Genomic DNA, 26,864 nt, shown 5'->3' with positions numbered 1-26,864 from the left:
GATGGGTATCATGGGGAGCTTTCTGGCCGGGGTTCGTTCCCTATATGAGCAGCCGACTGCACAGATCTTGGTGAATGGGGCGCTCACCTCCTCCTTTTCCCTGTCTCGAGGCACGCGTCAGGGATGTCCGCTCTCTCCTATGCTGTTCGTATTGGCCCTTGAACCTCTAGCGATTAAGATCAGGCACACTACAAACCTGCGGGGTATACATCTGGGAACGCAAGAATTTAAAATCAATTTGTTTGCTGATGATATGCTTATATTTTTGGGGGATGTTATTACGGGAGTGCCTGCACTAATTCAGATTATCCAACAATTTGGCATGTTTTCCGGTCTGAGTATTAATTTTGAAAAGTCGGAAGCTCTGGCGATCCACTCGCACTGTGTGGCTCATCATGACCCTTCTTTCCCATTAAAATGGTCTGGGGGCACGCTTAAATACCTGGGAGTGTTTTTGCATGCGGACCCGCGGGTGGTATATAGAAAAAATGTACTAGACAAACTAGATGCGGTTGGAGCGCTTTACAAGCGGTGGATGGACTTTCCGATTTCTTTTCTCGGTCGCGTTGCTCTTTTTAAGATGGTCCTCTTGCCAAAGTTGCTCTATCCTCTGCAGATGGTGCCTCTGTGGGTCACATGTAGAGATCTTAGGAAATATAAAGGCATTGTTTCATCTTTCATATGGCGCTCTAAACGGGCGCGAATTGGTTACCCAAAGCTTATTAGAGAGCGGTCTCAGGGAGGGGTAAATCTCCCGGATCTTCGTCTCTATAACGTGGCGGCTTTGCTTCGTTGGGTGCATGAAATCTATACGGGTGAGACTAAGTTTGCCCCGCGGGGATTTTGGTCCATGTTGGCGGACCCGGTATCAGTGTTCAATCTCTTGAGACCTGGGGCTGGCACTTGTGCTTCCTTGTTGCGACCTTTGCGGACCGCTTGGGGTTGGTGGCGCAGAGAAGTGGGGGGCTCGTCGGGCCCCTCCCCTTTCTTGGAGTTCGTGGCTAATCCTGCTTTCCCTGCGGGTACACATGTCTTCTTTGTGCGGGCTAGCAGATCCGGGTGCCGATTTGTTGGCCAGCTTGTGGAGCTGGGTTCGGGGCGACTGCCGGATTTTTTTGCATGTCAGGAACACTGGGCGTGGAATGCAGGGTCCGTACTGTTCTATCTCCAACTTCGTAGTTATTGTTCTTCACTTCGGCTGCCGTCCGGGGAGTTACCCTCCTTTTCCCCGCTGGATAGGGCTTTCCTTTCCCTCTCCCTTGAATTTAACTCGCTCTCGGCTTGGTACAAACTGGGGAGAGATTGGAGGCCTGCTGAGGTTTTTCTGTCCCGAATGGCGGATGGCTGGAGCTCTGAGTTGGGTGAAGAGGTTACGGTTGATGAGTTGTCCCAATGCTTTGCGGATGGTGCGGGGGCGACTCCTAACGTTGCTCTACATGAGATTCATCTTACGATCGTGCATAGGGCGTATGTAACCCGCTGCGTTGGTTACACTATGGGCCTGTGGCCTGATGCCTTTTGTACCCGGTGTCCTGCTCTCAAGGGGACGCTAGTGCATCATTTTTTGGAATGCTCTTTGGTGGGACCGCTGTGGGTACGTGCACTTCAAGAGGTGGAGGATGTTTTGGGGTGCTCCCTGGAATGGTCGTACAAGACTCTGCTGCTTGGTGTCACGGATCCCCTAACTGAGGCTGGTGTTTCTGCGCCTTTGCAACGCTTTGTGCTGGTGGCCCTTGGGCTCGTTAAGAAGCTAATTCTGCAGCACTGGGTGGGTAGTGTGTGCCCTACGTTTCAACAATGGAGAGCTAGTATGTCCCAGATGGCGGTCTGGGAGAGGCAACGCAAGAAGGATGCCACTAGCTGGCAATCAGTGGCCTATGTGGCGTGCTGGGACTCGTTCTAAGTTGGGTCGGTTCCTTGGGATGCAAGGGGAGGGGGGTGGGGGGAACTGGGGCGGGGGGAGGGAGGGAGGTTTGTTTTCCTGTTGTTCTGTTTCACACATGAAAAATGTGTCCTTTCACGAGAAGGCTATGTTTGAATGCCTAATCTCTGGCCTAGCTGTATTGTATACCTGATTATTGTATCTATGCTGTTATTCTCTTTTGGCTTGGTTGCTGATTGTTCCTCTTGTGACTGGTTCATTCAATAAAAATATTTTCAAAAAAAAAAAAGAAATAGGGACCAGTTATGGAGATTTCAAGTACCTGTCTATGGCTAGACATCAAAAGGTGGGAGAAAATTTATTTTTATAATTCGGTGGCTGAAATAGGTTAATTTTTAGAATTTACATCTGATATTTTTATATTTTGCAGTGTACAGGGGCAATATATTACCTTTTCATTTTCTCTGGTATTGCACTGCGTGCAAGGTGTGGATTCTTGGGGGGGGAGGGGGGTGTCAATCCAAAGCAAACAAAAAACAAGGAAGAACCAATGAGGTCTGCAGTGAAGGATACAAAGGCAAAACAAAGAAAACTGCAGACACACATACAATGATGCAGGCTAGATTTATTATATCAAATTAAATGCAGTTAAAAACAAACCAGGGGACCCGACACGGTCCGTGTTTCGGTAAACACACCTTCATCAGGGGTCCCAGGTTGAAAAGGGATCAAATGAAACCACAACCAAACTATAGCCTGTACAACGATGAATGCCGGAGATCAGTCTGTATGTGGGGTCTGTGTTCATTGTGTGTGACCAAGAACATGTATTCTGGTAGAAACTCAGTGCTTTGTGGGGATTTATAGTAATCCCACTTACACTTCTCCCTCGGTTTTCGCGGGGGATAGGGGCAGAGCCGGACCACGAATTGAGAAAACCCGCGAATATCTTCTCGTCTGGCTCTGACTCACCCCCACCTCTCGCCTTCCCCCTGGCCTTAGCTGATGGTCTAATGGGCTTTCAGGGCAGGAGCAATCTTCCTACGCTCCTGCCCTATGCAGATCGCCAATAGGAAATGACTGCCGTGAGTTCCCGTAGACTCTCGCGACGACGGGAACTCACGGCAGCCATTTCCTATTGGTGATCTACATGGGGCAGGAGCGTAGGAAGATCGCTCCTGCCCCGAAAACCTGCTAGACCACCAGGTAAGGCTGGGATGCCGGGAGGAAGGCTAGAGAGGCGGGAATGTGCTAAACTAAAAAAAATCGCAAATCTGAAATCGCAAGTGTGAAAACTGCGAATGGGGAGGGGGAAGTGTATGGATGTTCCAGAGCCCACTGCAATACTTATGGTGCTGCCTTATTCTAGTTATGAATTCTACTTCTAAATGACTTTTTCTTAGGTCTTTATATTAATTCATAATATGCCAAGGTTTTATGTTGCTGTTACAGATTTTTTTTTTTTTTTTTGTACGATGAGTTTGATGGGAAGCGCCCAAGGTCTGCTCTGCAGCTCTTGTTGGACAAGGGGGATTTTTTGAGGATGCAAATTATATATTTACAGTTTACATTACATTTGTTGACTTCTAGTCCGCCTTAACCTTCAGTTCTAGGCGGATTACAATTAAGAAATATCTGGACATTTCCATTGAATTACATTTTCAATCTAATACAGGGCAGTCATTGGGTTAACACAGCTTGACATATTTTCTAAATAACATGGTTGTTTTTTTTTTTAACAATTCTTTATTCGTTTTCAAATTGAACAACAAGTGCACAAAAGAGTATATTACACTAAAATATTCCACAATATCACTTTATCTATACATAAAAATCTAGTACATCAATATCCCCCCTTACCACCCACTCTTCATCTTATTTTCAATAAAATACACACAAATTATATATCATATTATAACATATTATGTAAAATTATTTCCAAATCCCCCCCCTTTTTAGTGTGCCGAAAAAGAAAAAGAGAAGAAGTGATGACTATTCAGTACAATATTTTGTCAATGGCCCCCAAATTTTTATAAAGTTAGTTATAAAGGCTGTGCTGCTATTGCTCGTTCCATTTTAAATATATGGCATAATGAATTCCACCAAAATGTATAACTAAGGTTGCTGTGATTTTTCCAATTGTTGGTTATATGTTGGATGGCAACCCCTGTCATAACTAATAAAAGCTTGTTGTTCTCTGGAACATGGTTTTTATTTCCTTTAGGAAAAGTCTATAGTTAGTATTGTTCTTAATATTCTATCATTATAATGGTTTAGCCTGCAGGGTCATTAAAGCAGACTTTTGCTAACATACCTTCAAAGGCCATTATTTTTTTTAAACAAAAAAGATAACTACATATTAATCTGTCGCTATCGAGTTAGCTTTTCTAACTGCCCCTTTCCCATTCTGCCATGTCATTTCTTGGTCCCTGTCAGAAGATTCCCCATTCCAATGGTCTCCAATTGCTGGATGGGCTCCTCAGCACCCTTCAAGCCTGTGACTAAAAAGCAAAAAAATAATTAAGGGCATTAAGCCCTGCTCATATAGCAAAGAAAAGCAGAGCCAAGCCCTCTGTGCAATCACTTCCACTGTAACCAATAGCTTATCACTTTGGCTTGGAAGACCTGGAACTCTTCTACAAAGACCGTAGAATCATTGAAATAATCCACTGTTTCTCAGGTTCTGTCTCAGCAGTTCAACTAGTTTAGTGCTTTGATATTAGAAGCATAAACCATGTTGGCAGCTGAAAACTAACTGATCCATCCAGTGCTTGCCTACTCTACTGCCACAAATCTTCCTCCTCGGTGGTTTTATCCCTTCTTTCTCCTGTAACATTACTTCTCTCTCGGATATAGAACCTAAACATGGCAAGAAAATAAGCAAAAAAAAAAAAATTTGTAAACCTAAAAACTTATTTTTGCAGAGGTAGTTTTGCAGTATTCTTGCTGAGAACTTTATTTTAAAAATGAACGTTAGTTATACAGGAATTCATTGAGCCCGTTCCTCACAAGGTTGTAATTTTCTATGCCAAGGAGTTCATAGTTTGGTACAAATGAACTCATATGCCTCTTTCAGCACTTCCTGCATTTGTGGATACCCAGAAAGCTTACAAGCCTCTGGAAGCTTCAGCCAGGAAAAGGCCTGGTGCTCATGGGACAGCTTTATTTCAGCAGTAGCATCTTTCATTTCTGCCAGCCAATATATGACCGTTTTGGGTTTGTCCTTAACAGGATAAGACAATTCCTTCTGGAACTCTTTAATGACGGTGAACTGACTAGCTTGAAGTCCTGCTTCCTCTTCTGTCTCACGTAGGGCTGTCGTCAGGTCATCTTCTCCGTAATCCACATGACCTGCAAGAGGCAAAATAGAGCTTAGAATAAATGTCAGGTTAACAATCCGACACACTAATGAATGCATTCCCTGAAAGTCTTTAACACAAGACAATCTCTACTTCAGGAAGCAGATGAAAACTTTGACTTCAACAAGGCCTTATTGGAAGTAACTAACTTGGCAGTCACACACACAAGGAAAGACACTAGCTGCAAATCTACAGCAAAATATGTTTATCCACTCCTACCCTAGCTAAGATAATATTCAAGCATCTTTCTGAACTCATGTGCAACTTTCTTTAAATTAGTGTTGGCGATCTGCACGGGGCAGGAACGTAGGGAGATTGCTCCTGCCCGGAAAGCCTGCTAGACCACTAGGTACGGCCGGGATGCCGGGGGGAAGGCGGGAGGGATCAGAGCCAGACGAGAAGATATTCGTGGTCTGGCTCTGCCACTATCCCCCACGAATACAGAAGGAGAAGTGTATATTATTGTGTTAACATTGTAATATAGCACACTACACCATACTTTGTACTGTTATTTGAATATTTTTACTGCTGTAATTGGCTATTGCTGATGACAAAGTTGTTAAATCACAAGAGGACAGTGAAAAATGGCAAATAGACCTTGCGAGATTGAGAGGCTGAGCATCAAAATGGCAGATGACATTTAATCTGAGCAAGTGCAAAGTGATGCTTGTGGGACACAAAAACCCAGACTATAGGTACACAATTCAGGGTTCCACATTAGAGTCACTGCCCAGGAAAAGGATCTAGGTGTCATCATTGAAGATACTTTGAAACCCTCTGCTCAGTGTGCAGCGGAGGCTAAGAAACCCAATAGAATGTTAAGAATTATCAGGAAAGAAGTGGAAAACTCTATAGTCTGGCCGCCACCTTGAATACTGTGTGCAATTCTGGTTGCCGCATCTCAAAAAGATATAGAGGAATTAGAAAAGGTACAGATTTTTTTATTTTATTTTTTATTATATTGTAATGAATGAATAGTAGGATTTCTCTTCTTCTTTCAATATCTTCTTTGTGACACACATGGAGGGATGGGTAGTGAAAATAATTTTTACACAACATGCTATAATATGATATACAATATGTAATGGATAAGAACATAAGAACATAAGCAGTGCCTCCGCCGGGTCAGACCATAGGTCCATCCTGCCCGGCAGTCCGCTCCCGCGGCGGCCCAAACAGGTCACGACCTGTCTGCATCACCAGAAGGGGCTCCCTTGCCACCTTGGTTTCTCATTTAAGTCCTATCTTCCCATCGTAGTCCTAACCCTCCGGTCTTGCACATGTACGACCTGTTGGGTTTCTATACTTATTACCTGGTTAGCTTTCTATACCTGTGTTACATCCCAGCATCTCTCTCAGTATCCCACGATCCCTTTATCCCTCAGGAATCCGTCCAATCCCTGTTTGAATCCCTGTACCGTACTCTGCCTGATCACTTCCTCCGGTAGCGCATTCCATGTGTCCACGACCCTTTGGGTGAAAAAAAACTTCCTTGCATTTGTTTTGAACCTATCTCCCTTCAGTTTCTCCGAATGCCCCCTCGTACTTGTTGTCCCCTTCAGTCTGAAGAATCTGTCCCTATCCACCCTCTCTATGCCCCTCATGATCTTGAAGGTCTCTATCATATCTCCCCTGAGCCTCCTTTTTTCCAGAGAGAAGAGCCCCAGCCTATCTAATCTCTCGGCGTATGGGCAGTGTTCCAGCCCCTTTACCAGTTTCGTTGCTCTCCTTTGGACTCTCTCAAGTACCGCCATGTCCTTCTTGAGGTGCGGCGACCAGTACTGAACGCAGTATTCCAGATGTGGACGCACCATCGCTCGATACAATGGCATGATGACTTCCCGCGTCCTGGTTGTTATGCCCCTCTTTATGATGCCCAGCATCCTGTTGGCTTTTTTCGAGGCTGCTGCGCACTGTGCAGATGGCTTCAGTGATGCATCCACCAGTACACCCAAGTCTCTCTCAAGTCTGCTGTCTCCCAACAATGCCCCCCCCAATTTGTAGTTGAACAACGGGTTCTTTTTCCCTATATGCATGACCTTGCATTTTTCCACGTTAAAGCGCATTTGCCATTTGTTTGCCCAGTCTTCCAGCTTGTCCAGGTCCCTTTGCAGGTCCTCACACTCCTCCCTGGACCTAACTCTACCGCACAGTTTGGTATCGTCTGCAAATTTTATAACCTCGCACTTTGCCTCCTTTTCCAGGTCATTGATAAATATGTTGAAGAGTAACGGCCCCAGCACCGATCCCTGTGGCACACCGCTCGTGACTCCCTGCCATTCAGAATATTGGCCCTTCACTCCGACCCTTTGCAGTCTACCCGACAACCAGTGCTTGATCCATCTGTGCACATCCCCTCCAACCCCGTGGATGATTGGAAAATACTTGAAGGGTGGGGGAGGGAGAGGGGATAAAAATATGTTTAGAATATTATGTATTAGATATAAAAGTGATATTGTGTATTCATTACTTGTAATTCAATATTTTGTACACTTCATGTAAAATTTGAAAATGAATAAAAAATTACAAAAAAAAAAATTAAAAAAAAAGGTACAGAGTAGGGCAATAAAAATGATAAAGGGGATGGGACAACTTCTCTATGAGGAAAAGCTTAAGTGGCTAGGACTCTTCTACTATGAAGAGACAGCTTGGGGGAGATATGATAAAGGTCTATAAAATACTGAGGTGAGTGGAAAGGGTAGATGTGAATCTTTCCAAAAATACTAGGACTAGGGGGCATGCAATGAAGCTACTAAGTAGCAAATTTAAAACAAACTGGAAGGAATTTTTTTTTTTTTACTCGACGTGTAATTACAGTCTGATATTCGTTGCCAGAGAATGTGGTGCAAGCAGTTAGCTTAGCAGGATTTAAAAAACAAGGTTTGGATAATTTCCTTAAAGAATAGTCCATAAACCATTATTAAAATGGACTTGGGAAAATCCACTGCTTATTCCTTATGGGGACTCATTTCTTGGTGGTGAAGGGATAGAATTAATTCCTGTAGATCCATCCTCTTCAAGTTTCGCAGAGGGTAGCTGAATATCAAAAGGATCTTATAGGCCCTCAACACTATAGAGAAGTGATTCTTGAGAGGACAAAGGAATGAGCCAGTTCATGTACTGGATCAGAGGACAATAAGGCAATAGGATCTGAGCAGGATGCCTTATGCACAGGAGTACAACCAGAAGAGTTGTGACAGAATAAAACCATCAAATGTATCTTTGGAATATTTCTACACGAAGGCTGCATCCATCTCTTGAAGAAAGAATGAGGAGACTCAAACAGCAAATGAAACAATGATTTCTATCTACTATTTTTCTAAGCAAATCAGCACATCTTCCACTGGGCAAATAAATTATCTCACTACTCAGAAGGCAAAAAAAATACTAAAAGTAAACCCAATAAAGACATTAGGACAACTGTAAAGTTGTTGGGTTTTGTTTTTTTTTTTTTTTTTAAATACACAATTCTGTTGATTTCTTATTTTCATTTAGATATTGATAAAAATAAAACCTTCCCTTGTGGCAGTGTCTCTAAGGAAAAATTATGTCTTATCTGATAATTTTCTCTCTTTTAGTTACAGCAGATACCATCCACCAGCAGGTGGAGACAGAGAACATAAAGGCTGAGCTCTGTTATATACAGGATGGTAAGCTTCCTGGTTAGCCAGTATTCTTCATAACAAAGCAGCAGGACAAACATGAAGAGCAAATTGGCCATGAACTCCCTTCCTTATAGCTCGGAAAACCAATCCTGACAGAGCAAAAGGAGAGCAGCGCGAACATTCAGCGTGCTAGCCAGCACTAAAAAATGTGTTTGTAGTTTTGTAAAAAAAAAAAAAAAAAAAAAGTGTGGGGTGGGGGTGGGGGGGGGGGTAAATTTGCTGATGACACAAAGTTGCTCAAAGTTTTTAAATCGCAAGATGATTGTGAAAATTTGCAAGTGGACCTTGTGAGACTGGATAACTGGGTGCCAAAATGCCAGATGATGTTTAATGTGAGTAAGTGCAAAGTGATGCATGTGGGAAAGAGGATCCTGAACTATAGCTAAGTGATGCTGGGTTCTGCGTTAGGAGTCACTGCCCAGGAAAAGGATCTAGGTGTCATTGTTGAGGATACGTTGAAATTCTCAGCTCAATGTGTGGCGGCAGCTAAGAAAGCAAATAGAATGTTAGGAATTATCAGGTAAGGAATGGAAAATAAAGGATTTTATAATGCCCTTGTATTGCTCTATGGTACGTCTGCACCTTGAATACTGTGTGCAGTTCTGGTCGCCATATCTCAAAAAAGATATAGCGGAATTAGAAAAGTTACAGAGAAAGGCATCAAAAATGATAAAAGGGATGGAACGACTTCCCTATAAGAAAAAGCTAAAGTGGTTAGGGCTCTTCAGCTTGGAGAAGAGACGGCTCAGGGGTGATATGTTAGAGGTCTATAAAATAATGACTAGGGGACATGCGATGAAGCTACTAAATAATAGAGGGACACAGTATGTACAAGCAAGAAATCAAGATGCGCTAATGTATTACCTTTGGGAGGAGTCCAGTGATGAATGCCATACGATGTCTGCAGCAGAAGAAATTCAATGTTGTTAGCTGCCTTCTGAGCAGAAACGTCAGGCAGTAGTCTCCTGAAGATGATCAAACCACATGCTCTCACAGACATTTCCCAGCTGCTTATTTAATCTTGAAGGATGGATGTGAATGCTGGAGGTACAAAAATCAGAAGAAAAAACAAAACACAGATCAGAATAGACTTCTTATATGCGGCAATATGTCTCAACTATTTTTCATAGCCCAACACCAAGAACAGACCTTTTAGTACCAAGGACAAATCTTAACATCCAAAGCAGATGCATTCTGGGATGCATCCTGAAACAAGCATTCTGTGAGTTGAAAGAGAGTGCAGAATAGGTTCCAAGAATATACGGTGAATACAGAAATGCTGTTTTTGAATGCTGACTGCCATATTCGCATACGGGGGGGGGGGGGGGGAGCGTCTGATGGCAGAAGGGAGTGGGCGGGGTGCTTTGTCGGGGGGGGGGGGGGGGGGCTTTTTTCATTTTTTTATTAGAAGATATTTTGCATGTGTAATACACGCAAAATATCTGTGCCATTTTTAAAAAATGAAAAAAAAACAAACCCCTGGCAAAAGCCGACAGCAGGCTGCTTCTTCTGATACTACTGTAAGGGTAAATTAGATGCACATCTCTTTAAGAGTGGCATAGAGTGATACGGGTAAGAGTAAATTAGATGCACATCTCTCTTGAGAAGCATACAGTGATATGGGGACTAAAACTTGCCAGGGTATACCTGGCAGGGCCTCCACATGTGCGGATCACCAGACTTGATGGACCCAGGGTCTGATCCGGAGATGGCAATTCTTATGTTCTTGGCTCTGCACTGACTCAATCACTCACTGAGCGATTGAGTCGGTGAGTTTGCATGCAAATGATATGCACCTCCGTAGAAATCATTTGCATGCAAACTTGATAGTGAATCAATCGCTGTTTGAAAATTGGCCAGAGAATTGGCCAATAGCCAATCTCTATCTTTAGTGAATCTGGGCCTAAGAGCCCAGAGGGCTTTCAGCAGGGTGAGGAGGAAGGAGCCAGGCATTTTGTCCCTCCTCATTGCACCAGGTCAATGTTGTTGACAAGCTACACCCACTTCACCTTGGGCCATCTCTTCAGCCCATAAAGGGCCACTGGACACCATCTTTTGTCCCAGAGAGGGCTTCCAGCAGGGTGAGCAAGAAAGGGCCAGCCATTTTGCCCCTCCTCACTGCATTGGATCGCCACTGCTGACATGCTCCGCTCACTTCACCTTGGGCCATCTCTTCAGCCCTTAAAGGGCTATTGGACTGTGGACCACACCAAAGGGCACTTTGTGTGGCCTTTCATGTGGACCGATTGATCCAGACTTTCCTCTCTGTCTTATCACCATAAAGGTAGAACTTATTCTAAACATGAGTAGCTATACAGTGAATCTCAGTTATCCGTCACCCACGGGGATTGGTGGATGCCGAATGACTGTTTTTCTGGTTGCCTAAGTTACTGTACAAGATAGTACTGTATAAGGAGTGACTACCAGATCTTAATTCCCTCCCTCCTGCCCAGAAGCACCAGTGGTCCTGAGCCCCATCTCCTCCTCGAGCCCCAAAGCAGCAGAAGCAGGCAGTGGTCCCGAGCCGTGAACCCCCTCCCTCCCTCGAAGCAGCAGCCAGTCATCAAGAGGCAGCGATCAAAACAGGCTGCTCGCAGCCAGCCCCAGTAGGATGTCCCTGTGCAGCAGCAGCATTCCCCCTCCCCTGTCCCTTCCTTTCCCTTCCCAGCATCACGCAGTTAAAATGGCTCCCTTAGTTATTTACCGGAGTTATTTTTAAGTTTAAAGCTCCTCTCACGATACCCGCCCGTGTCAGAAGCCTTGAGAGGAGCCGCGGCGGCGGCTTTGAACTTAAAAATAACTTCGGCCAGGGAGTTTAAGAGAGCTGGCCAGACCTGCAGAACATTACCTTGGGGTCCACGAGTGTGGGGCCGTTGTCCCAAGCTAATAGAACCCTAAGCGCGCATGTGCACTCCTACCTGCCACGGACCTACGGATCACGCAGGTAGGAGTGCGCATGTGCGCTCAGGGTTTTATTATATAAGATTGGCCCCAGTGTCTATTCTGCTTTTCTCTACTTTTTTTCTAATTCTCTTGTTAGGGTCTCCTATCTATTTGACATGACTTCTCGCTCCACATCCACCAGCCTCTATGTCTCATATCTTCTCTTGCCTACTCCTCTCTTGTGCTTTATCCTCCTCACCTCTCTACACCAACCTACCTGATCATTTTGTGCTTGTTGCCCACACCATTTCTGCCAACTTTCAAAATCTCCAGTAAGCGTGGAATGAAGGAGCAGCCTAGTAGTGCGGGCGACAACTAGGCAACTCTCGTGCTTGTAGTCACTTAACTCTCTGTTGCCTCAGGCACCATCCTAGATTGTAAAACTTTAGTGTACCTAACTATAAGACACACTGAGCTGCTAAATACAAACAAACACATAAGGTTGCACCATTTCAGGCAAGGTCAATAGATCACTGGAATGGGGACCCTTAGGCTGCAAAGGGCAAGAGGTAAATAGGGCAGTGTTAAGGCAAACTAGGCACATGTCTAAGGTCGAAATGTTTAGGACAGGCTCTCTCAGATGAATAAATTCAATAGATCGCAAAACAGATTTTGCCCCAAGTTACCTGCTACAGAAGGAAAACCGCAGCCACCATTATCTGCAGAGATCCGTCTGCTCTTCCCTCTAACCCTTGAGCACTGTCCTCTTGTTCATAGGAGGAGCCAGTGAGCAACAGCTGCCTACCTTCTTCTTCCACCTCTGGCAGTTTTTCTTGGCAGTGAGTACCATACAGATCCTGTATGTGGGAGTTTAAAATAAATGTATATTATTTATCTAATCAATCACTATCTGCACATTCGTATACAATACAAAGCTCAATGTACATCCTTCCTTGACTAGAACCCACCAAAAAGCTAACCCTGCCCTAGAGACTGAAGACCTGCCTAGGAACAACTATGACCAGTGCCAGATTTAGACAAGGTGAGACCCTAAGCTACATAAAGCTTGGAGGCTCCTTGTTAAGTTACACCATATCGTATATCCTAGAAACAATACGTAAATGGAATTTGTTGAATTATTTTTGCATATATATCTATCTCAATACATATATATATATATATATATATATATATATATATATATATTTGGTTTTATATACCTAGACTTCAATCTAAGAATGCTCGACTGTTTCCAATAGTTAGATTAAGCTGAGAGAAACATATTAATTGGATCTTAAAAGGATTAATTACCAAAGTGTTTGGCGAACTAAGTAGTTTTCAAAGCCTTACTGTATAGAATAAAAACTATTTTTATGTATATGCTGACAAAATTATATGGTATTTTCCATCTTGAGTGAAATGATGCGGTGGCTGCGTTAGTCCATTCTTTAAAAAAGTAATATGTAGAAATAAAACAAAAACAAAGGAAAAAACAATACCTCTTTTACTGAACTAACTTACCCCCCACCATTTTATGAAGCCATGTTAAGCTTTTTTATTGCTTGCAACGTCGGAGCTAATTCCACCGCAACTGGTGATAAAAAAAAAATAGCCTAACACGGCTTCATAAAGGGGGAGGGTTAATGTAGTTTATGATTAGCTTTCAAAGATAACCCCCTTCTGGTCTGAGGAAGCAGCATAGGAGCCAACACAGGAGCTCTGCTCTAGACCCCGCCCCCATAATAATAGTACTAATTGTAATGCCATTTTTTCTATTCATTTTTCAGAAGACCTGCCTAGGAACAACTATGACCAGTGCCAGATTTAGACATGGTGAGACCCTAAGCTACATAAATATAATACACAATATAATCTTACTAACAATACATAATGGTTAACCACCAAATTAAACTACACTATGCTTCTCAACATTCATTCTTACCAGAACGCCTGGCCTTGGTCACACATGCATAATACAGATAACCCCTATGCAAATACAGGACCACAAACTAAAAGTACTAATAAACACAAACGAAACCCTAAGATGCCAGATTCTACATGCAGTACAACACCAGAGAAAGAGAAAATAATTTATTCCTGAACAATGCAAACTATAGAGAACAGATATAAATTCTCAAAACTGACACACTAAATTGAAAGTAAAATTTTCCCTACCTTTGTTTGGTGATTTTAATTTTCTAATCATCTTTGCCCAGTTTCTGATTGCACTTTCTTCTTAACTATTTCCAGGGCCTTCTTATCCATTTGCTGTTTTTCTCTCCTTCTTCACTTTCTGTCCTAGATCCATATTTGGCATTAACTTTTAATATTCAACTTTCTTACATTTTTCTGCTTTCTTCTCAAAATATATGTCTTCCCTTCCATTCATGTGTACCATCTCCTCCCTCTTCTCCCCATTCCCATCTATCCATAAGCATTTCTTCTCTCTCTTTCTTCCCTTCCACAGCCATCGCCCCTCTCCCTATGATCTGGCATTTTTCTCCTCTTCTTCCCGCAGACTGGCATCTCTCGCCTCTCCTTCCTCTTGCCTCTCCTTCCCTTCCACTCCCTTGTCTGGCATCTTTCTCTCCCTTCTTCCATCACCCTTCTCTGGAATCTGACATCTCTCCCTTCCTTGAGTCATCTCTCATCCCTCCCAGTGTAATATTTCTCCCTCTCTGCCTTTTGTAGTGCAACATCTTCCCTCACCCCCGTTCAACATTTCCCCTCTCATCCATCCCCACCCCTGTGCTAACTTAAAACAGCTCCAGGAGGCTCTGCAGTCCAGGCATCTCTTCCCCATCTCTCCAAACCTTCCAAAAAGTCAAAATCTTCTTTTTCATAGGAGTTCTGGCACAGCAGCCATTCTCACAGGCTGCCAGCACTGCCCCAAAGCTTTTCCTCTGCCACAATCTACCCGGGTGGAAACAGGAAGTTGCATCAGAGGGAGGCATATCGCAGCAGATGGAAAGCTTCAAGGCCTGTGAAAATGGCTGCCATGCCAGGGCCCTCTGGAAAAGATGATTTTGAAGACAATGGTCTACCTGGTATATTTGACACCAGGAGCAGATTATATTTTAACGCCCCCTCCCCTATATAAAAAATATATATATTTAGTAATAATCCACGAGTCATACAACAAGGGTGAACCTAGGAAAAGGCAGCATCTTAAACATTGCAGTGAGCATAGAACATCAATATTGTAAAACTAAACAAGCCAGATTAATACAGATCAATCCTGCACAGTCAATGCTAACCGAAAACAATGTCCTTTTCATACATACAGAACAGATATACCCTCGCCCAGTATGGAATAAGTAATCACAAACTAAAAATAGAAATATGTAGACAAAAAGTTAAACTGAACTACCAAGAAGCCAGAATCTGCACAGTGAAACACCATAGAAACTACCTGTGCAAAATATAAAGACAACAGATGTAAATTTGAAAAAAACTGACAATCAGCAAATGACAAATAATCACCACATTCCAAATTAACAAATACAAATAAAACAAAAATGGAAAATAAGAAAATACTATTTTATTGGAATAATCCATTTTTCAATTAGCTTTCAGAAGCCAAGACCTCATTCTTCAGGTCAGTACAGTATAGTGCTGTTACAGTATCCTGTCCAAAAGTTAGTAAAAAATGTATTAAAATTAGGACAATAAAAAGATTACCTTATTTCCATTTTCTGTTTATAAATGTGTATCAAAACAACTACAATACTATTTTATTCTAAAACAACAAAAAAATTTTTCTACCTTTTGTTGTTTCTGCTTTAATCATCTTCTCTTCACTCTCTTCTTTCTATCCATTGTCTCTGGTCTGTCCTCTCTCTCCCTTCCATGCAGCATCTGTCCCTTTTATCCAATCTCTGTCCTCTTTCATTGTCCCTTCCATTTACTATCTGCCCTCTCTCTCTCTGCTCAGGAGTAATTAAGAAAAAACTTTTTTGCATAAAGGGTGGTAGATGCGTGAAAGTCTCCCAGAAGAGGTGGTGGAGAGAGACTGTCTGAATTCAAGAAAGCCTGGGGTAGGCACATGGGATAATTAGAGAGAGGAAGAGTGTGGCGCAGTGGTTAAAGCTACAGCCTCAGCACCCTGGGGTTGTGGGTTCAAACCCACGCTGCTCCTTGTGACCCTGGGCAAGTCACTTAATCCCCCATTGCCCCAGGTATATTAGATAGATTGTGAGCCTGCTGGGACAGGCAGGGAAAAATGCTCGAGTACCTGAATAAACCCATGTAAACCGTTCTGAGCTCTCTTGGGAGAACGGTATATAAAACTGAATAAATAAAATAAATAAAATAGGTAAGGGTTACTGCAGATGGGCAGATTGGATGGGCCATTTGGCTTTTATCTGCTATCTTGTTTCTATGTTTCCATCCACTATCTGCCCTCTTTTGCTGTCCACTCCATCCACTGTCCGACCTCTCTCTCTCTGCCCCTTCCATCCACTGTCTGCCCTATCTCTCAGTTCCACTCTTCCTATGTCCCTTCCTTAAACTGTCTATCCTGTGCCCGTTCTCTCTTCTGTATACGACTCATTTCAGCTTCACTCCCTCTCCATTTTGCTCTGTCTCCACCCCCTCTCCTATACTCTTGCATCTTTCTCCTCTCCTTCCATCTCTTCCTCTCCCTCCATGGGCTGGCATCTCCTTCTTTTTCTCTTGATTAGCATCTGTCTCCTTCCCTTCCCCCATGCCCTAGCATCTCTCTCCTTTCTTTCCATCTATCCCTTCTCCTCCATGCCCTGGCATCAACTCTCCTTCCTTTCCTCTTGGTCTGGCGTGTCTCCTTCCCATCCTTCCATGCCCTTGCATCTCTCCCTCCTTCTCCCCTCTGACATCTCCTTTCCTTCCTTCAATCCTTTCCCTCCCTCTCCCCAGTCCAGTGCAGCAATTCTCTTCCCCTCTGCTCCCCTCTTTTTCACAATTTGCTGCTCTTGTCAGATTCGGGCCTTCTTCCCTGCCTTGCAGAAACAAGAAGTAGGCGGGACCCGGCAGAGAGGAAGACCCGAAGCTAACGAAAGCAGCGAATTGCGAACGCTGCTGCCAGAAGAGGTCTGTGACACTAGCCTTGGAGCACCCCATTGGTAGCCGCTGGTTGGAAGGGGAAAAGATTTCTGGACCTCAATTAGCTTTCAGAAGCCATGCGAGGTCCCAAAAACATTGAGGGTGCTCAGACACCCATAGCACCAGTGCCTATAGGAAGAAGGGGTTACCTTCAAAAGCTAATCATAAGCTACATTAATCCCCCCCCCCTTTATAAAGCCATGCTAGTGGCTGCTGCTGCGGTGATTGCTCCGACATCCATAGGGAATTAATGAACCTCAAGAGTGTTTGCTGCGCAGCTTTATAAAAGAAACCCTGTTAGACCAATAAAAAGGTATTTTTTCCTACATATTACACTAACAAAATTAGTAATTTGGATCACTTTTAAGTAATAATCTAATCTAAACCTTAAGTTTATATACCGCATCATCTCCATGAGAATGGAGCTCGACACGGTTTACAAGAACTTAAAATAGCGGGTAATGAGCTTGTTTGCAAAAATCAGAAAACTGATAGGCCTGAAAACAGAAAATTTATGCTTAAAATTACAGATGAAAGTAATTCCCACCTCTCGAGCATTTCAGATAGCCCAAAAAATTCTGAACTTGTGTGAGGCCCTAAACTGTAGCATATTTAGCTTAAAGGTAAATCCGACCATTACTAATTACGAGCCGTCACCCTCGCAACTGAGAAGCCACGACCCCAGTACCCGGCTGGAAGCTTTGCAACTTCACTTCTTCTCAGCTGCAAAGCTACAGATTTTCAGGGACACACTTTTTACCTGTCTAAAGCCACCCTAGCATGCTCGCGTCTAACTAGAGAGAGCGCGGCCTACTGACAGCCCAGCCGACCAATCAGCAACCTGCTCAAAGCTCTTTAACAGTGGGCGGGAATAGTCTCGCGATAGCTGGAAGATGGGACGCTACGTTCCCGCGAAATTTGACTACACTTTTACGCTTCGGTGCTACTACTGGCGGAAGTTACGCCGAACGTATTTTTTTGTTTTCTGAGTTGTTGGGAATAGGAAAAAAAAAAAACATGTTTCGAGAGATTTCTCGCGCGGCGTCGAAAATCCCCAAACCAGCAAGCTACGTCCCAACTCCTTACATTTTCGCCGGGGGCCACAGTTACAACTTCGCTCTCTCCTCCACGCCCCCCCCCCTCCCAGCATCTCTTAACGTCCTTCGGGCGCCGATTGGTCTGTGATGAAAGGACGTGCCTGTTATCAAAGCTCCGATTGGCCGCCTGGCGGCCCGGCGCGAGCCGCGGCGCGTGCGTTTGAAACAGCTCTGCGAGGTTGCCAAGGAGACCGGGGCCCTCCCCTCCACGGGCGGCGGACGGGGCCGCTGTTGCCTCTGTGGATTGGCGTTTGTTGACATGGTGACGGTGGCGGCGGCGGGCTGGGGAGCCGAAGCTGACCGGGGGTAAGACACTGAGCGCGGGCGGTGGTTGTACTTTAACGCCACGCTGCCCGCCTATTCCGTATGGGAGCTGCATGTTTCCGGTGCCCTTTCGTTGCTCCGTCTTGTCACAAAAGCAGAGGAATGAGCAAAGAAAGACCGGCGCCGCCGCCGCGTTGTCAACTGAAGGGTTCACGTGCGTCACCTACGGGCTCGTTTGCGGGTGACGGGTTGGTTTTGTATTCTGCAGTAGCGCCTCAATTGATATGTAATTTTTTTTTTTTTTTTTTTGGTTGAAAACTCATAGCAAGATGCTTTAAAAAAAAATAATAATAATAATTTATATTCCGCATATCCTACAATTCTATGTGGATTACAAATTATTCAGGTGCTCGAGCATTATTCCCTGTCTGCTCTGCCATACCTGCTTACAAGCTAAGTAAATTCTTTAGAATTTGCCACAGGTGCAGTGACATTTGCAATTTGAAAAAGCAGTACCTTGTTAGGACAAATCTTTTTGAAGCTTTTAAAGAAGAGTTTTACATATATACCTTTGAAGGAAGTGATCAAAGACTTTTCATAAAAGGACTATGACTGGAAGGTAAACTCTTTTTCCAAGGGAGGTCTCACAACCTTCCTTTCAGAGTTTCGTATCTCTGAGCTTTTTTATAAATCTGTTTGATCACCCTTCATAGGTTAGTTACATATACAGGCCAGTTCTCTCCGGTACTTATCATAGCTTTTCTGGCTCTGTGTCTATCAATTATATCCCTGAATGCACTTTAGTAAATACCTGTGGATATGACAGATCTTTGTGTGTGTCCACTGTATATGCTTTTAATGAAAGTGCAATTGAAACGAGTTAACCAGGGAGCCCAAATATTTAAGAGACATCGGGCTCCTTTAACGAAGTCATGCGTGACTTTTCATCACACGCTGGCTGAAAAACTATCACCTGCTCAAGAGGAAGCTGTACCGACTAGCGTGTCCGGCGGTTTAGCGCGTGCTATTTCATGCGTTAAACCGCTAACGCGCCTTCGTAAAAGGAGCCCATCGTCTTAGATATGCATATAAATTGTCCGCATAAGTCATGGAACGGTCTCCGCCTACAATAACCGTGCCAGTATTACATCTTCAGGAAGAAACTTAAGACTGAGAATGACACAGTGGCTGATACCCGCGGGGGGGAGGGGGGGAATTATGTGCATGTGGGCATTGGGACAGAGACATAAAGGGGAGATACATGGGGATGGTATATGGACCTGAGGGGAGGGGGCAATGCTGGACACAGGAGGAAGTATACAGATACAAAGGGGAGATGTTAGAAATGGGGAAAATAGGAACACAGAAGTAAGATGGTTTGTGCGGATGGGATCAGATGGTTTGCGGGAACGGGGATGAGCTCACGGGGCGGAGACGGGGACAAATTTTTTTCCCTGTGTCATTCTCTCTTAACACCCACCTTTTCTCCTTAGATCTATAACAAAATCTCAGGAGCCTACCTCCTAGCCTTCATTCAATGTTCATGTCCTCAGTTCTTAATCTTTGTAAATCCTAGCTGAAATGTGCGATATAGAAGAAAAATGTATGGTAGGGTGAGGGCCACCACTCCTACAGAAGTCTGTTTGTTCTCTCCACTCCCTGTGCATTGTCCTTTGTTAGCAGGCAGCATTTATTACCTAGTTTTTCTTTTATCAGAACCAGGGTTCCATTTGTGCGGTTTTAAAAAATCTATCATAATGAAACCCTTAGCGGGCATGCACACTTTAAACTCCGTGCCTCTGTGTGTCCGTGCTTTGTGCTTCCGTGCTGCTGCATGCGCAGTAGAGTAGAACTCTGCCTGCGGCGGTTTACCCTTCGCTCTTCCTTGGCAACACTGTGAACCTGGAGCCAGTGCGATTCCCCCATTACCCTCCCTCGGTGACGCTGCGAGCCCGGAGCCACTGGCGATCACCACAGCGGCGAATCCCCCCTCCCGCCCTCTCTCTCTATCTGCTGAAAAAAACAAAAGAAAAAAAACAACAATCGCTGGCACATAGGGGGAAAGGAGTGCTTCCGGTTGTGGCAGGGAAGGGTGAAGCTTCTCCCTTTCCCCAAGCAACAACAAAAACTCCCAATGCCCGCAGATGTGCCCCTCCCCAAGTAAACTTCCCTGGAGCAAGGAGGGGAGGGGGAGATCACTCCCAACTTTCCGAAGAAGGAACCGGCAGGTTACAAAGTAACCTAGGGGCCGGAGCAAGGAGAATGATGTTTGGGTGGAGGAGGAAAGAGATGCCTGGGTTGGTGAGAAGAGAGACATGGGATAGCCACTAGAGAGAGAGGCTTTGGAGGGGTGAGAGAAGCAGGCATTTGGAGGGCACCACCTCGGTGAGCTAGGGCTAAAAGAATCCCCCCGCCCCATAGAAAGTAAAAGTGCAGAGGAGTGCAGAAGTGCGTGATGGGTCTCGATTCAGCTTGCCAAGGCCCAGCAGTTCGCGAGCTTCTTGCGGAGCAGCATCAGGAGGCGATCCAGCACCAAGGGTGAGCGAACGGGGTCCGTTGTGTAGTTGGGCAGGTGTGTGCGGGGAGCTGGCCACAGCTGGATTGAGGAAAGGGCAAGGGATTCCTTAGCTGGCACAGCTGGAAGGCGGCTTCAATGAGGGTCTAGGCAGGGAGAGAGAAAGAAAGAATGATAGAAAAAATGAAATAAAGAAAGATAGACAACGGGAGGGAGAGAGACAGAAAGAAAGATAGAAATAAAGAAAGATAGTGGGAGGGAGAGAGAAAGAAAGATAGTGGAAGGGAGAGAGACAGAAATCAAGAAAGATAGACAGCGGGAGGGAGAGAGACATAAATAAAGAAAGAGACAGCAGGAGGAAGAGAGACATAAAGAACGGAAGAAAGAGATAGGGGGCATGGAGAGAAAGAAAAAAAAAATAGATGGGGCAGGGAGAGAGAGAGATAGGAAGAAAGAGACAGGAGGCAAGGAGAGAAACAGAAAGACAGACAGACATCTGTTCTAGCACCCGTTAATGTAACAGGCTTAAACACTAGTATATCTATAATCAGAGCTGTACTGAATAGCATATTTTGCTGTTCAGCTGAATATGACTAATGAAAAATATTATTTGGCCAAATATGAATACAAATGAAACTTGGAATGCCAAATATGAATAATGGGCATTGAGCTTTAACATAACAAATAATAAAAGCAATGTGAAATCAGAGATCAACTGGGGGATCAGTTTGACCAGTTTAGCGATCGATCGGATTGGATTCCTCGATACACAAAACTACTCACCGTGTGTTTTCCCCCCGATCACCCATTTAACAATCCGATTGACCCATGCAAAATAGCCAACTGACTGATGCTCAAATATCGCTTGGCTATTTGGCATCAGGTTTTACCAATCGTAAAACTCGATTGCTCTAGACCAGTTACCGACTGGTCTGCCTGGTTCTTTTTTTTCAATGGCACATATATTTTGCGTGTATTACATACACAAAATATCTGTCCCATAAATAAAATGAAAAAAATCCCCCACCACGGCGAATGCAATGACCCCCCCAAACCTAAAACAAATGGCAGGAGGGATGCCCACTCTCTCCTGCGATGGACCTCCCCACTCCCAAAGAAAAGGCAGGAGGGATGCCTACTCCCTCCTACCATGAAGGCATCCACTTCCTCTCTAGGTCCCCCTGCCCCCTACCTTTAAAGTTGGGAGCATGAGGTACCGAAAAACCTGCTGCTCCTCCTTCCTCAACGATGACACTGGGCTTTAGGCTCCTCCCCAGTGCATCATGTGATGCATAGGGAGGGGCCTAAGACCCTGATTGGCTCAGATGCCTCAGGCCCCTCTCTTGGGAGGCATCCGAGCCAATCAGGGATTTCCTTAGGCTCCTTCCTCAATAACACTGGGCCATGTGATGCATGGGGAGGAGCCTAAAGCCCTGATTGACTCAAACACCTCAGATCCTCCCTTTGTTCATCTAGGCCCTAGTGTTTGTTTCAGTAGGATTTAGCACAGTAGAGCCCCAGATGATTTGTATTCAAATGAAATCACTATTACACTGAATACAGATAATGTGTTCTGGGCCTAATTAAATCAAATACGAATATTCAGTTTACCCATAGGGATTTAATGGGCGTTGGAGTGTTTGCCATGTGGCAGCCACTGCCACTGCTGTGTAAAAAAAAAAAAAAAGGGAGGGTAATATAAGGGATCGAATATGCTTTATTTGCCTACTAAATCTCACCACAAGGTTAATCCTGGCATGATTTAAGAGGCTAGGGAGGCAATGGAATATTAAAAAGAAAAAGCTTAAAAAAGGCAAAATAAATAGTCCTGAACCTTGACAGAGGTATCGAGAAAATTGCTTCTGCCTCTTGTCTGATATGTTGCACAGTCTGAATTTTATAGAATACTATTGCATTTCTCCCAGAAAGCAGGGTAGTGTTCTCTAGAGAGCAGGGGTCCAAGGCTGAGGTTCTGGAGTCCCGGTTTTAGAGAACCTGCTAGCCTTGCAGGTTTATATCAAATTGTAGTAAGAAGGGTACATTTGGGGTCAATTCACCAATGGACGCTACCGCATTAGCACTCTCCAAACTTGACTATTGTAACGCCATTTACCTATGCTTAACAAAAAAAAGCCTCCATAGACTCCAGCTTATTCAAAACACGGCAGCCAAGCTGATTTTTGCAAAACGCAAATCTGACCACGTCTCCCCACTCCTGGCCAATCTTCATTGGCTCCCAGTGATTTCCAGAGTCCAATTCAAATGCTCTTGCCTGGCTTTTAAGATTATTCATGGCATCCTTCCTTCCCTAATCCCACTTTCTTTTAACTCCTCGTGCCCTTATCCCACCAGGACCGCCCATAAATTAAAACTATCCTTCCCCTCCCTACATGGTATTCTCCATGCAGGTAAACTGGGAAAATCACTTCTTTTCAAAATCACAGGTCTCTGGAATGACCTTACTATCCCGCTGCGGAACCTGAGCTCCCTCCATTTATTCCGCAAGCAACTAAAAACCTGGCTCTTCTCTAACATGTAATTTCTTTTCCCTTACTTTTTCACTCGATTTATAAACTTATGTAAACCTTTTCCTACCCTTTCTCATTTTTAAGTTCTTGTAAACCGTGCCGAGCTCTACTTCCGTGGAGATGATGCGGTATATAAACTTAAGGTTTAGTTTAGTTAGTTCTAAATGCTAAAAATGCCCAAAGGAATATATTGGATGTCTTTAGCGCTCATTGATGAATTCCCTCCTAAATGTGCCCTCCTTTCTACAATTTGGTGCATTAAGTCATAGGTTAAAGCATGTTTTCGTAATCAAGAATATAATTGGGTAGGCAATACACAGTTACTAAAGCTGTTCTCACTGCCCATTTTGCTAGCTGCTTATGTTTCTTCTGCACAATTCTGTTATCTTTCAATTTGTTTAAAAATAAATGTGAAAGCTCTTCTTGCAAATAGTTGATTACTTAGCAGTTAGTGGAGATGGAGTTTTACAATTTCTTTCTTCTGATTTATATTTCATTTCTGATGACATATTCATTATTTTGAAGTTTTGGATAGTTGGATTGTTGAGATAGTTCTTCTTACTTAATCTCACCATTATGAATCTAGAATGGTTGTTTATCAAACTGAAGCATGTATTTACCATGGCTCTCATTATTTGTAATGGGGCTATTTATTAATCTGTAATAGTTTGATAAATAGCCTTAGTTGTCGGCTCTTGCTCAAGTCCTAGTGACTTGATGAATTGCGGATCTAAAAAGAAATCAGTTTTGTACTAGTCCAGAAAGTAGTAATAGTAATAACAACAGTTTTTATATACCGCAGGACCGTGAAGTTCTATGTGGTTTACAATGATTAAAAGATGCTACAGATTGAGTAGAATTAACAGAGTTAAGAGCTAGTGATAAATAGCTCTAGAGATCAGTTATTGTGGATTAATATTTTACAGGTCAGTTGCCTAAATATTTCAAGAACAGATATGTTTTTAGGTCCTCCAGCGTCATCCCCATGATTGTTTTCAACGTTTCCAGCCATCTGATTGCAGGTCACCCTCTTCGCCTGGTTCCTTCAATCTTACCAAACATGATGTCCTTCTCCAATAATCTCTCTCTTCTGATGGTGTGACCAAAATAAAACAGTCGTAACTTCATCATTTGGGCTTCGAGTGACATAGCCAGTTTGATCTCTTCCAAAATTGATTTGCTGGTTCTTCTGGCCCTAGTAACAGTAGTAATAATATTTTGTTACTCCCTAATATAATACAAATAAGTTCACTGTTTACGACAACATACGGTAATATTCAGAACATTATCATCAGACAATAAACACTGCAGCATATGCTCTCTGCTCAGTCCTTCGGCATTCCTGCTGAAAATGATCATAGCTAGAAACCGAATTACCTCTGGGTTCAGAATTCTTACTATCTGCTACATGAGAAGGCTTAGAGGGGCATAATAAAAAAATACATCTAAGTCCGTTTTGAACCTAAGTCGTTAGTCACCCAAAGTCAGACATGTCCAAAATATTTTTTTATTTGATAAATGTCTACTTGTATGTCCAGCCATTTGACCGTCCAGACCGCTAAGTCGTCTATCTTTATACACCCATTTTCATCCAAAAATTCATCCAAGTCAAAAACGCCCAGAACAAGACCTTTTGGACATGGGAGGGGCCAGCAGTAATGGACTAGCCACCCAGACATGGCAACAGAGTAGTGGGGCACCTTACAGGGCACTGTTGCGAACTTCACAAAAAGGGTGCCACATAAACGTCTCACCACAACTCACTTATAGGTCATGGTGAGCCCCCCTAAAACACCACCAAAACCTACTAGACTCACTTGTCTACCACCCCAATAGCCCTTATGGCTGCAGGTGCAGTAGGGTTTTGGTGGGTGCACGTTTCACCATGAATGCATGGAGTGGCTTATGGGCCTGGGTCCTCCTCTCTATGGTTCACTAGCCCACCCCCAGACTACGTAAGCCATCTTTGTGCAGCTCTACTATGCTTTCCTATGCCAGGTGCTAATGTTCTGGAGGCAAGTATGTATGTTTTTATTCCGATTATTATGGCAGTGGTGGGGGTCAGTGATCACTGGGGGAGTGTGTGGGGGTCTGTACTTTGTGTCTGCAGTGGTTAGCTGATCACTTTGGATACCTTCTGTGCATTTAGACCTGTTTTTAGATCACTTATGTCACTATGTATAAGTTCCATCTAGGCCAGGGGTGTCCAATGTCGGTCCTCGAGGGCCGCAATCCAGTCGGGTTTTCAGGATTTCCCCAATGAATAGCATACAATGAAAGTAGTGCATGCAGATAGACCTCATGTATATTCATTGGGGAAATCCTGAAAATCCGACTGGACTGCGGCCCTCGAGGACCGACATTGGACACCCCTGATCTAGGCAGTCTCATTAAACTTTCAGTTATACTTGCAGTACAACTAAGTCTAGGTCAGCCCAAGTCCCGTCCAAATCCCACCCTCATCACTCCTCCTAAAACGCTCCTTTCAGCTCTGGACGTACAGCAGCACTGAAAAAGCCTAAGCTGTTTTTAGATACGTCTAAAACTCGTTTCAATTATTGGCAAAAGGACGACCTGCCTTTAAGGTTGTCCCAGTGCCGATTTGGGCAGGATTTTAGACGTATTTCTGTTTTGATTATGAGCCCCATAGTTCTTATTATATGCTTAATACACCACTTCAACCAAGGGCCCTCTTGGGTAGCTTTGCCCTGGTGTCTAAAAATGAAAATGATCTTGTGTGTTCTTAGGATTTTTTCCATTTGCAGTTTATAAACCAGAATTAATGCCTTAAATTGGACTCTTCATGTCACTAGGAATCAGTGTATTGGCTTTACCATCGGTGTGATGTGACTCCCTACACATACCCCCCTCTTTACTAATGCATAGCACAGGTTTTAGCGCTGGCAGTGGCAATAGCTGCTCCGACACTCATAGGAATTCTTTGAGCATCGGAGCAGTTTCCATTGCTGTGGCACTAAAACCCACGCTATGCGTTAGTAAAAGAGGGAGATAGTGTCTGTTTATTTAGATTTATATCCTGTCCTCCTCAAAGAGCTCAGAATGAGTTACAGTTATAGTGTTACAATGTAACATTGCATAAGGCTACTCTTAGAACATTTAATGGAGTTATAGCTGATCTTGCAGTTACGATTGTACAAAATTATATGTATGGGCATCATTTGTACATAAATGATCATACTAGTATCAAGTACTTTAGTTGTGGTCCATGGAGTATTCTGCAAGATCAAATATGGAGAGATAGGAAGGGTTAGCTTGGGATTGGGAGGATGTGGTTAGGCAAATATGTAGTTTTTTATGACTTTCTTGAAGTTTAAAAGTCCCTGAAAGGATCTGATGTGTGGGGAAGAGAATGACATATTTTCCCTGTCCCTGCAGAAAATCAATTTCCCTGCCCGTCCCTGCGAGTTTTGGCGTTGTCCCTACCCCATTCCTGTAAGCTCTATCTTAACCACAGAAGCCTTGGACACTTATAATTTTAAAGTGAGGCTTGTGCAGATGAGGACAGAGCTTGCAGGAATGGGGCAGGGACAGGAAAAGAAATCGCCAGGATGGGAAGGGAAAATGAGTTCTT

At 43.8% G+C, this 26,864-nt stretch overlaps 2 protein-coding genes across 9 annotated transcripts in view; one reads left to right on the top strand and one right to left on the bottom strand.

Annotated features, from left to right (window-relative positions):
• Positions 1-3,313: 3,313 nt before the first annotated feature.
• NUDT2 (nudix hydrolase 2) lies at positions 3,314-18,065 on the bottom strand. Of its 5 annotated transcripts, none has more exons than XM_033935523.1 (4): positions 17,955-18,065; positions 12,476-12,646; positions 9,771-9,947; positions 3,314-5,233 (listed from the first exon to the last, which is right to left on the bottom strand). In XM_033935523.1, the coding sequence occupies exons 3-4, from the start codon at positions 9,904-9,906 to the stop codon at positions 4,920-4,922; spliced, it is 450 nt and encodes a 149-aa protein (XP_033791414.1). In that variant the 5' UTR covers positions 9,907-9,947; positions 12,476-12,646; positions 17,955-18,065; the 3' UTR covers positions 3,314-4,919. The 5 variants fall into 5 exon arrangements, with proteins under 5 accessions (XP_033791414.1, XP_033791439.1, XP_033791405.1 ...); XM_033935548.1 differs by lacking the exon at positions 17,955-18,065 and adding an exon at positions 17,629-17,824 and having other exon boundaries at positions 12,595-12,646; XM_033935514.1 differs by lacking the exon at positions 17,955-18,065 and adding an exon at positions 17,629-17,813.
• The window catches only part of KIF24 (kinesin family member 24), a 185,323-nt gene continuing 175,602 nt past the window's right edge, over positions 17,144-26,864 (top strand). For 2 of the 4 annotated variants that reach the window (XM_033935505.1, XM_033935478.1), the window contains exon 1: positions 17,768-18,271. In XM_033935505.1, coding sequence (XP_033791396.1) covers positions 18,225-18,271 — 47 coding nt within the window. In that variant the 5' untranslated portion in view covers positions 17,768-18,224. Of the gene's footprint in view, positions 17,182-17,767; positions 18,272-18,395; positions 18,516-26,864 lie in introns of those variants that run through there. The other 2 variants (XM_033935497.1, XM_033935488.1) reach the window with 2 other exon arrangements.

The sequence above is a fragment of the Geotrypetes seraphini genome, chromosome 1 (genome assembly GCF_902459505.1).
Source record: "Geotrypetes seraphini chromosome 1, aGeoSer1.1, whole genome shotgun sequence".
Lineage (NCBI taxonomy): Eukaryota > Metazoa > Chordata > Amphibia > Gymnophiona > Dermophiidae > Geotrypetes > Geotrypetes seraphini.
The sequence above is the reverse complement of the archived record's forward strand: the minus strand, read 5'-3'. Positions and strand labels throughout refer to the sequence as shown.